General features: G+C 41.3%; 1 protein-coding gene across 1 annotated transcript; it reads right to left on the reverse strand.

Moving 5' to 3' along the window:
* Nucleotides 1-15,632: 15,632 nt before the first annotated feature.
* LOC142176524 (uncharacterized) lies at nt 15,633-16,232 on the reverse strand. Its single transcript, XM_075244468.1, has one exon. The coding sequence runs from the start codon at nt 16,230-16,232 to the stop codon at nt 15,633-15,635; it is 600 nt and encodes a 199-aa protein (XP_075100569.1).
* Between the last annotated feature and the right edge of the window lie 2,164 nt (nt 16,233-18,396).

Genomic DNA, 18,396 nt, shown 5'->3' on the forward strand with positions numbered 1-18,396 from the left:
TTCTAAATCTGTCCCATCGCATTATTGGAAGATCTAGAACCATGAGACGGATAAAGAGGCGGGTTGTTTGGTTGTTGACACATCGGGGGCCTTTGAAATCCCGACCCCAGAATCCCTTGGTTATTATTCCAACCCCTTGGTTGTTTCCTCCAAAGTATCCTTGATTGTTTCCACCTCAATTGCCTTGGTTTCTTTGATTATTCCAATTTCTTTGATTATTGTTATTTTTCAAATTACCTTGATTGTTATTACCACCACTCCAATTGCCTTGGTGGTTTTGATTGTTCCAATTTCCTTGGTTCCTTGAGAATGCCATTATTGTTGACTCAGGACTTGAGAATTGTTTCTTTGACCTTGATAGTTTTTCAAATATTGCACCACTTCCTCTTGCTCATTGTATGAGTCGTCTTGGTCAAACACACTATCATCTTCCACAAATTGTTCCACACAGTTTTGTACTTATTGACCCTTTTGCCTTCTTTTATTCACCATCGTATTCACACCTTCCATTGCATGCACTTGCTTAGGACCTTGAACTTGTTGAAGTTGAGCTTTGGCTAATTGATTCATTGTGATCGTCAACTTGGCAATTGCTAGCACATGATCATGCAATTCCTTATGTAGATAAATCACATTTGGATCACCTTGAGGAACATTAACTCTATTTTTCCATGCCGATAAAGTATTTGCCATTTCATTTAAAAATTCACAAGCTTTGGCATATGGCATTGTCTTGAAATTCCCAGCAATAAGTTTATTGACCACGCATTGATTGGTAGTGTTGATCCCCCTATAGAAGGTTATTTTGAATCATAGCCTTAGTTATGTTACTATTTGGTCACTCTTTAACCATTGTACGGTACCTCTCCCAAATCTTGTGCAAAGGCTCATTGGGTTCTTGCCTGAATGCTAGAATCTCATCCGGAAGAGTAGCCATATGCCCGAGCGAAAAGAACTTGGCAATGAATATTTCCGCCAATTCATCCCATGTATGGATGGAGTGGTTTGGAAATCTTTCTAACCAATCCAAGGCCTTCCCCCATAGAGAGAAGGGAAATAGCCTCAACCTTAGAGCATTCTCGGAGACGTTGGTTTGCTTACTTCCCCAACAAGTACTCACAAACCCTTTCAGGTGCTTGTATGTATTTTAACTCAGAGCCCTGGTGAAGAATCCTTGTTGCTCTAGCAATGTAAGCATCACATTGGTGATTTGAAAGTTGTCCGCCCTAATGCGGGGCGAGACTATGGCACTTGCATATCTCTCGTTCGGCAACACCAGGTGTGGAGACACTCTTGTTAGAGGCGGGGGAGGGACGGGAATATTATCTTGAGGCGGTCAGCCTCGCCTATTTACTTGAGGTTCAAGAGGAACCTCATCACCTTGGTCATCGTCCACTTCCTCCCCCAAAGGCAAATTTCCGAGAGGATCATTGTGGAGAGCCATTTTTGTACCTATAATCAATTCACAAAAAAGTTAGTAACCCGAAATGAAAAGAAGATAAGTCACACACAAAACCAAATATATAGCTAAATCCATTTTTAGCTCCCCGGCAACGGCGCCAAAAATTAATATCATCCAAGTCACACACAAAACCAAATATATAGCTAAATCCATTTTTAGCTCCCCGGCAACGGCGCCGAAAATTAATATCATCCAAGTCACAACTCTATTCGAGGTTACGAAATGGTCGATTGCAATATATTTTTTTTTCGTTCTACTTCTAAATTTGTACTATTGTTTGTAAATGAAAAGCTAAGGAACGATATTTTTGGTATTGTTGTTTTTCAAATTTATAAAAGATCTAGGGTCGTGACTTCCACCTAGGTGGTTACCTAACGAATTATGGGCTCTGTTGCAGGTTTGATAGGTTGGGGTGTAATATATTAATCACATGCAATTACCCACTCTATGTCTCTCGATAGTTTGAACGGTTATGCCCAATTTGGCTTTTTCAAGTCCATATGGGTAATTCACAAAACTAGTGATAGATGCTCAAGTCGGGTCTTACTATCTCTAGATTTGACCCTTTACTTGGGGCTATCCATTTCTTGAGTTCACCCCAATTCCTTGTTAGCCAAGCTTCCTAGACTTAGTCTCTCTTTCTCAAGTAGAGACTAGGTCAATTAGGCATGAATCAGTGTTTGCAATCATTGAATCCGTAATTAAAGCAAGAAATAGGCAATATATCAAACACCCAATTACAAACAAGACCTAAATTAAACACCTATTAGGCACTCACACTAGAGTTGGATCACAACCCTAGCTAAGAATTTAGTTACTCATAGGAAAAATTTAAGAAACTAAAGAAGAAACTAAGATTAAACTCATAATAGATGATTAAGAGAAGAAAATCTATGTTAAAATGATAAACTATTAAAAAGTTACCCAAAACAGTAAAAAGAAAAATGGCTATCTACTTTCAGGTGTTCAAACTTAACCTAAATTTGAATACAAGATCTATTCATATCCAGCTGAAATCATCAGACAAAATCGCCCCTGCAGAGGTTGTGCGACCGCACAATTCTGTGTGCGGTTCGCACTTTTAAGCTGGCTTGACAAGATGGACTTCTGCGGCCACATAATTTTGGGGTGCGGCTGCACTTCTTCAGATGTTGCGGACCGCACATTTCAGACCGTGACAAACATGGTTGGTCAAGTATTGGAGAGTCACAAAATCACTTTCCACGAAGATGAGCTGCCACCTGAAGGGCTATGCCACAACAAGGCCTTGCACATCACTGTGTAGTGCGAATATCATTTCATCACCAGAGTCCTGATTGACGGAGGGTCCAGCCTCAATATTTGTCCATTGGTAACTCTCAGAACACTGGGAAAGAGCCTGCATGAGATCAAGGATGGAGCCATCAATGTCAAAGCTTTCGATGGATCCCAAAGGTCCACTATTGGGGAAAGCAGTATGTGTCTGCAAATGGGACCGACTTGGTTCGACATTGATTTTCAAGTGATAGACAACCCAGCATCTTACAACTTGCTATTAGGACGGCCCTGGATCCATGCCACTGGGGTTGTGGCATCAACCCTACATCAAGCAGTGAAATTCGAGTAGAATCACCAAGAGGTAATTATTCACGGCGACGGTAGCAATCCCATATACAGTTGCCAGACCATCCCAGCAATCGGAGGAAGAAGGAAGATAGGCGGAGAAAAATACCATCGCATTGAGCAAGTCAACGCCGTGGACAAGGACAAATGGAGGGTTAGAAAAATTGAAAGTATATTGAATTGGTGCGGATATGAACCTGGTAGGGGACTTGGCAAGAATCTCCAAGGAATCACTAAGCCTATCAAGTTGAAGAAACACGATACCACTTTCGGTTTGGGATATGAATACACTTGGGAGGAACTCAACAACTGGTCGCCACCATGGTGCAGTCCCTACTACCCACTGGAGCATCCAATACCTCGCTTGGAACAGACTTTCCAGCCCACCAATGTCATATATGGGTCGAGAGAAGAGGTAGCACTGGCAGCGATGAGGAATTTGTTTTTGGAAGATGATAATATGGAATGTTGTGTCATTTTCGAGGAGGAAGGGGAGGAAAGCCCTTCTATACAAGCTATGAGCCGAGGGGAACGCCTCAACAATTGGTCCCTTAGAACCACCAGGGCCCGGAAAGTTTCGGGGTAGCAAGGCTGAACAAAACACCATGCAATATCTTTATTTTTTCGCTAATTGAGTTTCTTTCCGCATTTTTTTATATTGAAATATGAGCTCCAATGTTCAAAACAATTATAAAAATTTATCAAAGCATTTCAGTTTCTTATAAATCTTGCTCTTATTACTTTTTATCGTTTACTTTATTCACACAGCATTACTATTACTTATCTTGATGAATCGATGATTGTGACATGCGACAAGGCAACGCAACAAACGGATATGGACTCAGAAGAAGAGGATATACCAGAAGAGGTTGTTAATTAGGTTGAGGATTTTGAGAATAGACCTAAGTCTAACCTAGACGAAACTGAGATCGTCAACCTGGGAGATGCAGAAAATGTCAAGGAAACACGAATCAGCGTTCATCTATCACCATCAGAAAAGAAAGAGTACACGGAATTTCTAATGGAATATGAGGACATATTCGCTTGGTCTTATGATGACATGACTGGTCTCAGTACATCTATTGTAGCTCACAAACTGCCAACCGATCCGACATATCCAACAGTAAAACAGAAGCTCAGGAAGTTCAAACCTGACATGAGTTTGAAAATCAAGGAAGAAGTCACCAAGAAAGTCAAAGCCAAGGTTCTCAGGATAGTAGAGTATCCAACATGGTTAGCCAATAATGTGTCAGTGCCGAAGAAGGACGGGAAGGTTAGAGTCTATGTTGACTACCGGGATCTCAACCGGTCCAGTCCAAAAGACGATTTCTCCTTGCCAAACATACACATTTTAATTGACAATTGCGCCAAGCATGAACTGCAGTCATTCGTTGATTATTTTGCTGGGTATCATCAGATATGGATGGATGAGGAAGACGCAGAGAAAATGGCTTTCATTACGCCATGGGGGATGTATTGCTACAAGGTGATGTCGTTCAGGTTAAAAGAATGTTGGGGCCACCTACATAAGGGCCATGACTGCTATTTTCCATGACATGGTACATAAAGAGATCGAGGTATCTATAGACGACGTCATCATAAAATCCAAGAGAGCCAATGACCACATGGAATATCTGAGGAAGTTCTTCAACAGACTAAGAAGGTACAACTTGAAGCTGAATCCCGCCAAATGTGCATTCGGGGTTCCTGCCGGAAAACTACTTAGGTTCATTGTGAGTCATCGAGGAATAGAACTGGATCCTTCAAAGGTCAAAGACATCCAAGAATTGCCACCACCGAAGAACAAGAAAGAAGTTATGAGTTTCTTGGGAAGACTTAACTACATCAGCCGATTCATAGCCCAATCCACTGTCATTTGTGAGCCAATCTTTAAGATGTTGAAAAAGGACGCCGCTACCGAATGGACTGACAATTGTCAGAAAGCCTTTGATAGAATTAAGGAATACCTGTCAATGCCTCCAGTTTTGGCCCTGCCCGAGCCGGGTAGGCCTCTATTACTCTACCTTGCAGTATTGGATGGAGCATTCAGTTGTGTTCTGGGGCAGCATGATGAAATGGGAAGAAAGGAGCAGGCCATCTATTATCTCAGCAAGAAGTTCACCCCGCACGAGGCCTGATATTCTCTATTGGAACGCACCTGTTGTGCCCTGACTTGGGTAGCTCAGAAGTTGAGGCACTATTTTTGTGCCTATACTACTTATTTCATATCAAGAATGGATCCTTTGAAGTACATCTTTCAGAAGCCCATGCCCACTGGGAAGCTAGCCAAGTGGCAAATCCTGCTGAGCAAATTCGACATTGTTTACGTGACTTAGAAGGCAATCAAAGGACAAGCACTAGCAGATCATCTTGTTGAAAATCCTGTGGATGGAGAATACGAGGCTTTAAAGACGTATTTTCCTGATGAAGAGGTATCTTTCATAGGATAAGACATTGCAGAATCCTATGACGGTTGGAGAATGTTTTTCGATGGAGTAGCAAATTTCAAAGGAGTTGGCATAGGAGCAGTCCTAGTATCAGAAATCGGTCAGCATTATCCGGTATCTGCCAAGCTCAGGTTCCCGTGCACCAACAACATGGCCGAGTATGAAGCCTGCATCTTAGGGCTCAAAATGTGCTAAGGATCTCTTAGTATCCTCAACATGTGCTAGGGATCTCTTGGTATCCCGAGGATCTCTTAGTATTCTCAATATATGTTAGGGATCTCTCGGTATCCCAAGGATCTATTAGTATCCTCAATATACATGCTGAGGATCTCTCGGTATCCCGCACATTAGTCTAAACCAATATATATCCAGGGGATCTCCCGGGATACCATCCTGCAGTCCCAAAGTAAGCACACAATAGCAACACAAAAAATACTCAATTAAATTCAAATTCACACCAAGATAATACAGGAAATTCTAACCTAGCATGCTGCACACAATACAAATAAGGCAGTTTGAGCAAATAAGCAATTAAGTCAATTAGACATGCTTCCCTAAGCTAACAGCTGGCTTAAATTTCAAGTAGTATAAGCAGGAAAGGAAAACACAATTATAGCTACTTTAGTGAAAACATGATTTTCAACAATTAGCACAAGTACGCACTTGTCACCTCACGTACAAGGCATTTCAACTATCACAATACCAAATCCCAAGGGAAATCTCCCCCACACAAGGTTAGGCAAGCCACTTACCTCGAACCGGCTCAAAATCAACCTCAATCACGCACTTGCCACGAGTACTCGACTCCAAATGGCCCAAATCTATTCAATTCAATTGCATAATGCAAATAACACTTCAAGTAACTGATTCTATAAATAAATTCTAAGCTAATACGTGAAATTAGGTAAAATGACCAAAACACCCCTCGGGCCCACATCTCCGAATCGGGTAGAATATACATTTTCAGAATCCTCATACTCTCACGAGTTCATTTATATCAAAATTATCCCAATCCAACATCAAAATTGAGATCCAAACTACAATATTAGGTCTAAGAACTTTTCCAACTTTTCTCCAATTTTACCACCCAAATTCGAATTTAAAGGATGAATTTAAGCATAAATTCGCGGAAAACAATCAAAACCAAGTAAGAATTAGTTACCCAAAATACCCAGGTGAAAATCCCTCTCAAAATCTCCAAATCCCGAGCTCCCAAATAATTTTCTAAGTTTTGAAACTCAACCCTCAATTCTTCCTCTTTTTTTACCAGTGAAACCACATATGCGGTCCCGCTTCTGCGAAGACCCAATCGCATCTGCGACATTTTATTAAAGGGGAACATCCGCACCTGCGACTGCTTTACCGCAAATGCGGTGCTGCTTATGCGGTGCCATGATCGTATCTACGGTCAACTCCCTTTCTGCCTCAAACCGCTTCTGCGGTTGTTCGACCGCTTCTACGTTATCGCACATGCGGTCCCCAATCCGCAGGTGCAGTTATGACAGTAGACTTGTAGCTTTAGCTGCAACTCTCAACTCCAAACCTTTCCGTCAACCATCCAAAATCATCCCGAGACCCCCGGGACCTCAACCAAAAGCACGAACAAGTCATATACCACTATCCAAATGTATATAAATCTTCCAAACACCTCAAACAACATCGAATAAACCAATTCGCATCGGATTCAAGCCTAAGAACTTTAAAAACTCTCAAATTATGCTTCCGATTAAAAAGTCTATCAAACCTCGTCCGAATGACCTAAAATATTTGCACACACATCACATTCAACGCTATGGAGCTACTCCAACTTCCAGAATTCCATTCCGACCCTCAGAACAAAATCTCACTATCGAACCGAAAACTTCAAAAATTCAACTTTCGGCATTTCAAGCCTAAATTAGCTACAGACCTCCAAAAGACAATCCAAACACGCCCCTAAGCCCGAAATCACCCAACGGAGCGAACGGAAATCCATTCCGGGGCCTTCTTCACACTGCTCTAACTACGGTCCAAATTCTAAAGCTTAGGCTCTCCTTTAGGGACTAAGTGTCCCAAAACACTCCGGAACTCAAAATCGAACATCCCGGCAAATCAAAATAGCAGAAGCAAACATGGGGAATGTATTTAATAGGGGATCAGGGCGTTAATTCTTAAAACGACTGGTCGTGTCGTTACATCCTCCTACACTTAAACATTAGTTCGTCCTCGAACGAGCATAGAGACATACCTGAAGTAGTGAAAAGATGAGGGTAACGGCTGCGCATATCATACTCGGTCTCCCGGGTCGCTTCCTCGACCGACTGACCCCGCTACTAAACCTTCACTGATGCAATGTTCTTTGACCTCAGCTTTCTAACCTGCCTGTCCAATATTGCCACTGGCTCCTCAATATAGGATAGATCTTTGTCCAATTGGACTGAACTGAAATCCAACACATGCAACGGATCACTGTGATACCTCCGAAACATCGAAACATGAAATACCGGATTAACTCCTGCCATGCTAGGAGGTAGGGAAAGCTCATAAGTAACCTCCCCAACACACCTCAATATCTCAAAAGGGCCAATAACCTCGGACTCAACTTCCCTTTCTTCCCAAATCTCATAACGCCCTTCATAGGCGAAACCTGAAGTAGAACCCGCTCTCCAACCATATTGGAAACATCACGAACCTTCCGGTCTGCGTAACTCTTTTGTGTGGACTGGGCTGTACGGAGTCTAACTTGAATCACCTTAACCTTCTCCAAAGCATCCTGAACCAAGTCTATGCCCAATATTCTAGCCTCTCCCAGCTCAAACCAACCCACCGGGGATCTACACCACCTACCATATAAAGCCTCATAAGGTGCCATCTGAATGCTGGACTAATGACTATTGTTGTATGCAAACTCCGCCAATGGCAAGAAATGATCCCAAGACACTCCAAACTCAATCACACATGCACAGAGAATATCCTCAAGAATCTGAATAGTGTGCTCGGACTGTCCGTTTGTCTAAGGGTGAAATGTTGTACTCAACTCCACCCGAGTACCCAACTCTTGCTGAACGGTCCTCCACAACCGTGATGTGAACTGAGTACCTCTATCTGAAATGATGGAAACTGGAATACCATGTAGAGGAACAATCTCCCTGATATAAATCTCTGCCAGACGCTCCGAAGAATAGGTAGTACACACAGGAATGAAATGCGTGGACTTGGTCAACTGATCTACAATCCCCCAAATGGCATCGAACTTCCTCAAAGTCCGTAGGAGGCCAACTACAAAGTCTATGGTGATCCGCTCCTACTTCCACTCCAGAATCTCTATCTACTGAATCAACCCACCCGGTCTCTGGTGCTCATACTTCACCTACTAACAATTGAGGCACCGAGATACAAACCCAACTATATCTTTCTTCATTCGCCTCCACCAATAGTGTTGTCTCAAATACTGGTACATCTTCGCGGCATCCGGATGAATGGAATACCGCAAACTGTGGGCCTCCTCTAGAATCAACTCCCGAAGCCCATCAACATTGGGTACACAAATCCGACCCTGCATCCTCAATACCCTATCATCACCAATAGTCACATCTCTGGCATCACCGTGTTGAACCTTGTCTTTGAGGACAAGCAAACGAGGGTCGTCAAACTGGCGCTCCCAAATACGATCAAATAATAAGGAACGAGAAACCACACAAGCTAGAACCTGACTAGGATCCGAAAAATCCAATCTCACAAACTGGCTGGCTAAGACCTGAATATCCATCGCCATGGGCCTCTCCGCTGCTGGTAAATAAGCCAAACCCCCCCAAACTCTCTGCCCGGCGACTCAAAGCATCGGCCACCACATTGGCCTTGCCCAGGTGATATAACATACTGATATCATAGTCCTTTAGTAGATCTAACCATCTCCTCTAATGCAAATTAAGATCCTTCTGCTTGAACAGATGCTGCAAACTTTGGTGATCAGTATAAATCTCACAAGGCACATCGTACAAATAATGACACCAGATCTTCAAGGCGTAAACAATAGTAGCTAACTCAAGATCATGGACAGGATAATTTTTCTCATGTACCTTCAACTGTCTGGACGCGTAGGCCATCACCCTACCGCCCTGCATCAATACCGCTCCAAGGCCAATCCTCGAGGCATCACAATAGATAGTATAAGACCCCGAACTTGTAGGCAATATCAAAACTAGGGTTGTAATCAAAGCTGTCTTGAGCTTCTAAAAGCTCGCCTTACACTCTTTTGTCCACTGGAACAGAGCACCCTTCTGGGTCAATCTTACCATAGGTGATGCGATAGATGAAAACCCCTTAACAAATCGACAGTAATAACCCACAAAGCCAAGAAAACTACAGATCTCTATAGCTGAGGATGGTCTGGGCCAACTCTGTACTCTTCCACTTTCTTCGGATCCACCTTTATCCCCTTACTAGAAACCACGTGACCCAAAAATGCCACGGAGTCCAACCAAAACTCACATTTTGAGAACTTAGCATATAATTTCTTCTCTTTCAGAGTCTGAAGCACAGTCCTCAGGTGTTGCTCATGATCTTCCCGACTCTGAGAGTATACCAGAATATGATCAATAGAGATAATGACGAATGAGTCAAGATTTGTCCGGAACACACCGTGCATCAAATGCATAAAGGTTGTTGGGGCATTGGTCAGCCCAAATGCGGACTGACCTCTGAAAGCACCCCGCGCAGGCGCACTAGATACTGAAGGTGAATAATAAGGTTCTTAAGGCCTAAGAGGAGCTAGAATACCACTAGCTACTGGAAGAGCTGAATGAACAGGGCAACTGATATAACCCCTATCATGACGACCTGCAGCTGGGACACGGGCACTAGAATAATGGCCCGACACTCGAGACCTCTTGGCCTCCCTCTCCTCTCTCTCCCTAGCATGCATACCCTCAATCCTCCTATCAGTGCTCAACACCTGCTGATAAGAAATATCCATCTCCAACTCACGAGCCATGCTAGACCTAATGCTGGGAATAAGCCCCTCAATAAATCGGCAAACCCTCTCACGAACAGTAGAAACCAAGGTTGGGGCATGCCTAGCCAAGCTAGTGTAACGGACAGCATACTCTAAGACAGTCATAGCACCCTAGCACAAATGCTCAAAATCTGCGCGCCATGCATCCCTAAGGCTCTGCGGAACATACTCTCTCAAGAACATATCCGAACACTGAGTCCAAGTCAGAGAAGTTGCCTCATCCGAACTGTCTAACTCATAAGTACGCCACCACTCATAGGCCGCGCCTCGAAGCTAGAAGGTAGTGAAGGAAACCCCTCTCAATCTTAAAATACCCATGGTACGGAGAATACAGTGGCACTCATCTAGAATCCCCAAAGCATCCTCTTATGCTAGACCACTGAATACATGAGGCTTATATTTCTTGAACCTCTCAAGCCTCCGCTGCTCATCCTCGGAAGTCGTTGCCCTATCCTCAGGCTGATTTGGAACTATGGGATGTACCGGAATAATCTCTAGGACCTGATAAACATGCACTCGCTGCTCAGGAGTACGGGAAGCGGAAGTCTATGCTCCTCCCCCGGCCTGGGATGTAGCTGCAGCAAGGGGAAGCAACCCTGCCTGAGCCAATGTGGTGTACATGCTCATGAACTATGCTAGAGTCTCCTGAAGTGCTGGAGTAGTAGTAGCAGTAGGCATATCAGGTGCTTGGGATCCGACTGGAACTATTGGTGGATCATCAATGGTAGCTCGCATGGGTGCTCTAGCTGCACCGTGTGCGTGTCCTCGACCTCTACCCTGGCCCCGGCCTTTGACGGATACAGTAGAAGGCGCGAGTGCCTAATCATCTCGGGTAGCACGTGTCCTCACCATCTGTGAGAGAATAGAAGACAGAAGTTTAGAATTGTGATATCAAAATCTCGCACGACAAGGAAATCAAATGAAGTGGAATTTTCCTAACGGTTACATAGCCTCTCGTAGATAAGTACAGACGTCTTCGTACCGATCTGTGAGACTCCGATAAACTGGCTTGTAATTTATGACTCCTACAAACCTAAAGCTCTAATACCTACTTATCACAACCCCAGTTCGCCCTCCGTGAATTATCGTGACGGCACCTAGTCTATACAACTAGGTATGCCTATCAAATGCGAAAAAGAAACAATTTGCGGAAAGAAAGTAATAAGAGCCGAGATAATGAAAATTTAACAATGTTTAAGGTGCCGTCTGGCATATAACAATACAATATTCTCGACCTAACACTCCCAAAAATCGGAAACCCATGAATCACAAGCTAAGATATTACATAAAAGCTTTAACTCCAAAAATTATCTATCAATGAGGAAAAATACAGAAGGGCTATACTAGTATTGAGAATAGAAAGAGACTCTTTGGTTTGCAGACGCGGCAGATATACCTCGAAGTCTCTGCAAGCACATTGCCTCAAGTATGATAGGTCTGAGTCGAAGTACCTGGATCTGCACATGAAAAACATGCACAAAAAGGGCATGAGTACACCACAGTGGTACTTAGTAAGTACCAAGCCTAACCTTGATCGGGTAGTGACGAGGAAGGTCAATGCCCTACTAAGATTAAATGAAACATAAGTATAACAGTATAGAATAAGACAATATATTTGAATGCTAACGGTAAGAAATAATAAATGGTAACAAGGATAACAACAACTGAAATAGAGACAAAACAATCACAAAGAATACCGCTCTTCACAGAGGTAATAACCAGGGATCTCTCAGTATCCCAAGGATTTCTTAGTATCCTCAATATATGCCAGGGATCTCTTGGTATCCCGAGGATCTCTTAGTATCCTCAATATGTGCTAGGGATCTCTTGGTATCCCGAGGATCTCTTAGTATCCTCAATATACGTATTGGGGATCTCTCGGTATCCCGTACTTCAGTCCAAAACCAATATACGTGCAGGGGATATCTCGGGATACCGTCCTGCAGTCCCATAGTAAGCACACAACAGCAACACAAAGAATACTCAATTAAATTCAAATTCACACCAAGATAATATAGAAAATTCTAACCTAGCATGCTGCACACAATACAATTAAGGCAGTTTGAACAAATAAGCAATTAAGTCAATTCGACATGCTTCCCTAAGCTAACAGCAGGCTTAAATTTCTAGTAGTATAAGCAGGAAAGGAAAACACAATTATAGCTACTTTAGTGAAAACAGGATTTTCAACAATTAGCACAAGTACACACTCGTCACTTCACATACAAGGCATTTCAATTATCACAATACCAAATCTTAAGGGAAATGTCCCCCACACAAGGTTAGGCAAGCCACTTACCTCGAACCGGCTCAAAATCAACCCAAACCCACGCTCTTGCTATGAGTACTTGACTCCAAATGGCCCAAATCTATTCCATTCAATTGTATAATGTAAATAACACTTCAATTAACTGATTCCACAAATAAATTCTAAGCTAATATGCGAAATTAGGTAAAATAACCAAAACACCCCTAGGGCCCACATCTCGAAATTGGGTAGAATTTATATTTTCAGAATTCTCATACTCTCACGAGTTCATTTATATCAAAATTATCCCAATCCGACATCAAAATCATGATCCAAACTTAAATATTAAGTCTAAGAACTTTTCCAACTTTTGTCAAATTTTTCCACCCCAAATTTGAATTTAAAGGATGAATTTAAGCATAGATTAGTGGAAAACAATCAAAATCGAGTAAGAATTACTTACCCAAAATACCCAGGTGAAAATTCCTCTAAAATCGCCAAATCCCGAGCTCCCAAATCAATTTTCAAAGTTTTGAAACTCAACCCTCAATTCTGCCCCTTTTCTAACCAGTGAAGCCGCATCTGTGGTCCTGGGACCACACCTGTAGTCCCACTTCTGCGAAGACCTGGTCGCATCTGTGACATTTCATTAAAAGGGGACATCCACACCTATGACTGCTTTACCACAGATGTGGTGCCGCTTCTGCGGTCAACTCCCTTTCTGCCTCAAACCACTTATGTGGTTGTTCTACCGCTTCTGCGGTCTAGCACTTGCGGTCCCCAAGCCGTAGGTGCGATTATGACAGCAAACTTGTAGCTTCAGCAGCAACTCTTAACTCCAAACCTTTCCGTTAACCATCTGAAATCATCACAAGGCCCTCGCGACCTCAACCAAATGCACAAACAAGTCATATACAACTATCCAAACTTATACAAATCTTCCAAACATCGAATCAACCAATTCGCATCGGATTCAAGCCTAAAAACTTCAAAAACTATCAAATTACGCTTCTGATCAAAATGTTTATCAAACCTCATCCGAATGACCTGAAATTTTTGCACACACGTCACATTCAATGCTACGGAGCTACTCCATCTTCCGGAATTCCATTCCGACCCTTAGAACAAAATCTCACTATTGAACCGGAAACTTCAGAAATTCAACTTTCGGCATTTCAAGCCTAAATTAGCTACAGACCTCCAAAACACAATCCAAACACGCCCCTAAGCCCAAAATCACCCAACGGAGCAAATGGAAATTTATTATGATGTCGTCTTCACACTTCTTCGACTACGGTCCAAATTCTAAAGCTTAAGCTCTCCTTTAGGGACTAAGTGACCCAAAACACTCCAGAACTCAAAACCAAATATCTCAGCAAATCAAAATAGTAGAAACAAACACGAGGAATGCAGTTAATAGGGGATCGGGGCGTTAATTCTTAAAACGACCGGCAGGTTATTACAGAAAAAAGCTTAATCTTTCGTACCATGCTCGTGGAGATTGCTTCAGCTCGTACAGTGCTTTAGTTTGCTTATACACATGATATGGAAACTTTGAGTCTACAAACCCAGGGGGTTGCTTCACATATACTTCCTCTTCAATGAAACCATTTAAAAAGGCACTTTTAACATCCATCTGAAATAACTTGAATCCTTTAAAGGATGCATATGCCAAAAGAATTCGTATAGATTCCAGTCGAGCTATTGGGGCAAAGGTTTCATCATAGTCGACTCTTTCTTGTTGTGAATATCCTTGAGAAACTAATCTGGCTTTGTTTCTTACAACTTTTCCATCCTCATTGAGCTTATTTCTGAAGGCCCACTTTGTCCCTATTACAGGAACGTTTTCAGGTTTGGGTTTCAATTTTCATACTTGATTTTTGTCGAATTGATCTAACTCTTCCTACACCGCTTCCATCCAACTTGAGTCTTTAAGAGCTTCCTCTGTTTTCTTTGGCTCAATCTGAGAGATTAGTGCTATGTTTGCTTTCTTCTTAAGAGCTCCTCTGGTTTTCACTCCTTCATTCGGATCTCCTATTATGAATTTTTAGGGTATTCAGGTTCACTTTTCCATTCGTTCGGGCGAACTGTATGAGTAGTCGACTCCTTCGGAGGTTCTGGTGGATTGTTGCTGGTTGCATTAGTTGACTCCATCACAGTATCAGATCCATCAGTCGACTTTTGCAATTTGCTTGTCTCTGGACTTTCTTGAATTTGATCTTCATCACCGGCAATACTTCCTTTCTGGACCGAGGTGTTATTTTCATCAAAATAACATGCACAGATTCTTCCACACATATTATGCCTTTGTTATGTACTCTAAAGGATCTACTATTTAATGAATAACCCAGAAAAATACCTTTATCATTTCTTGGATCACAATTTTCCAGATTGTCCTTACCATTATTGTGAATGAAACACTTACTTCCAAAGGGACAAAAGTAACTAATATTAGGACGTTTACCTTTCCACGGTTCATAAGGAGTTTTCTTCAGAATTGGCCTTATGAGATATCGGTTGAGAATGTGACATGATGTACTTACTCCTTCTGCCCAGAAATGGTTTGGTAGGGAATGATCTAGTAGCATCGTTTTTGCCATATCTTGTAGTGTTCTATTTTTTCGTTCCACAACTCCATTCTGCTGGGGTGATCTTGGTGCTGAGAAATTATGAGTATATCCTTGATCATTACAGAAATCTTCGAATGCTCTGCTTTCAAATTCTCCTCCATAATCACTTTGGATTGTTGTAATCAGATACTCCTTTTCTCTTTCGACCTTCTTACAAAAGACCTCAAAGTTCTTTAATGCTTCTTCTTTATGAGATAAGAAAATCACCCAAGTAAAATGTGAGTAATCATCAACAATAACAAAAAGCATATCATTTTCCTCCTATGCTGGCAGTTCTAGTAGGCCCAAATAAATCCATATGAAGAAATTGCAAAGGTTTAGAAGTAGATATAAAATCCTTGTTTTTGAAAAAGTATCTAGTTTGTTTTCCAATTTGATAAGCATCACATATATGATTTCTAGAGAAATTCAGTTTAGGTAAGCCAATAACTAACTCATGCTCGGAACGGTTTTCTATCAGATGCATGCTTGCATGACCAAGTTTCCTATGCCATAACCAGGGATCATAAGATATGGAAGTTAAACGGATATGACCATCTATATTTTCAAAACCAACAAGAATGTAAATATTTCCATACCTTTTACCTGTGAGGATTTTTTTACCTATCTCATCTTCAATAGCACATCCTGTTTTCTTAAACTTTACCTCATATCCTGAGTCACATAGCTGACTTATGCTCAGAAGGTTGTAATTAAGCCCATCAACTAGATAAACCTCAGTGATATCACAGTTTTTATTAAAGGGAATTATTCCGGTATCAATTATTTTTCCTTTTGAGTCATCGCCAAACTTAAAACTTCCTATATCTATTTTTGTAACTTCTTTGAATAGGTTTTTATCACCTATCATGTGACTATAACACGTAGTGTCTAAGTACTATTTTCCTTTGCGACTTCTTCTGTGGTGTTCCTGCAAAACATTGTGATTACTTTCTTTTAGGTAGCTAAGCTTGCTTGGGTCCTGGTTGGTTAGTGTTACTATGTTCAGGATCGTTTTTGGGTTTCCTAATCCATCCTAAAATATTTGACTTACAAAAATGACAAAAAAAATATTTATGTCCACTTTTATTGCAGTAGTGACACATAATTCGTGACCCATTTTTGGGTCTTTCAGTTGTGTTAGTACTAGTGGACTCCGTTATGGTTGGTCCTTTTCCAGTTGACTTGTAAGTCGCCTGGTTTGACCTGATAGAACTATGACTGGTGAATTTGCGCATGCCATTGAGTTGCATTTGCAATTCCTCAAACTCTTCTTGAAGTAATTCTTTTTCAATTTCACATACCTCATGTTTGAGTTTCCAGTCTTTTACTTCTTTGTTGAGTCTCTTTAGTTCATTCATCATTTTTTGAGACTCTTTCAAAGTGAGATCATGAATATCCTGCAATTTTTTTTTAGTCAGTCCGCTAGGCAAACGCCTAGGGCTAGTTTTATTTATAACCAGATAAAATATGAAATACAATGTCATGATATCCTACGAACAGAAAGTAATAAAGTTTGAACTTAACAAGTATCCTATTATCAAAATTGAGTATTACACTCAACATTAATAACACATTAATGTTATTAAACTTTGTAATACAATTCTGCATCCAAGAATGTGCATGTGAAAGGCGCACAATGCAACGTTCCTTCTAATCTCTTTTGTTTCACAAAATCATGTTGTAGTTTGCTTCCATATCTAGTTCCCTCCATCCTCCATAGTAGACTAACAAGTCTTGGCGTGCAAATCCCTGTCGTGCCTCCATGTTCGATCACGTCCCAGCTTCCAGCATCCGTTCGTCGTCCCCCATGCTGGTCGCATACCAGTGCACAGCCATAATTTTGCTCAACATCAACGAAGCCTAGGATTGTTGAAGCTTTATGGTGAAAAGAACGTGAGCCCCACCTACATCCTTTTCCATGTGATCCCCACCTATATCCTGCAATTCATTACATCTTTCACAATTATAAGACCTTACCTTGTTTGTTTCACCTCTAGCCATGAAGCAGTTTTCATTGTTATCTTTACATTCGTCATTTGAAGTATCCTGAACTGTCCAGCATCCTGAAAGCTTGTTCATATCATTTTCCAAAATTGTCATGAAGCAAAGATTTGCTATTTCTTCGCGTTTTAAACTGTCTTCATCACTCCAGCTTCCAAACGATTAATTTTTGTTGAAACCTCTGGAGATTTTTCTTTTTAGATCTGGACACGGGGCTGGAATATATCCAAATCTTCCACACTCATAGCATTTTCCATCATTCTTATCTTGTTCGTTGTATTGCCTGGTTCGCCTAGGTGGTATCCTTCCTCTTCTCGTATTCCTAAATCTTCTCATTAAGCCATCCATGTCTCTTGACATCACAGGAATTTCTTCTTGAAGTGCTTCAGGATCATCATAGACATCATTCTCAGTTATCTCAGTTGTGTCCTTGAATGCAACTGTTTCCTTCTTTTCTTCTTGGTTTGTTTTCTTGAGATGTTTCTTTTCAAAAGCTATAAGTTTTCCATGAAGTTCGTCATAAGATATTTTATTCAAATCTTGTGATTCAAGTGTGACTTACTTTAGTTTGCAAAGTGATGGTTAAGCTTCTAAAAATATTTCTAACTTGATCACCACTTGAGTATGGTTTGCTAAAAGCATTTAGATCACTGATGATTTTACTGAATCTAGCAACATTTCCTCAATGGATTCTCTTTCTTTCATCTGGAAGAGTTCATAATCATGAACCAACATGTTGATATGTGTTTCCTTTACTTTGCTGGTTCCTTCATATGTAACTTTAAGCTTATCCCACATTTCTTTGGTTGTATCACTAATAGAGATTTTTTTCATATGCTTCACCACTTATAGCATTATAGAGCAAATTTCTTGCCTTATTGTTGACTTGCACAACCGCAATTTGCTCATCTGTGCATGAGTCTATATATTCAGGATCAGCAATAGGTTAAGCAGCAGCCGGTAGGGGATAGTTCCCCTTTTTGATGACTCTCTGCACTTTAACATCATACGCCTTTGCATATATTTCCATA

Source organism: Nicotiana tabacum, chromosome 3 (genome assembly GCF_000715075.1).
Source record: "Nicotiana tabacum cultivar K326 chromosome 3, ASM71507v2, whole genome shotgun sequence".
Taxonomy (NCBI): Eukaryota; Viridiplantae; Streptophyta; class Magnoliopsida; order Solanales; family Solanaceae; genus Nicotiana; species Nicotiana tabacum.

Bases quoted from the DNA above. Each gene is read 5' to 3' on its own strand.
- LOC142176524 (XM_075244468.1), bottom strand. From the start codon at position 16,232: ATGATAGGTGATAAAAACCTATTCAAAGAAGTTACAAAAATAGATATA.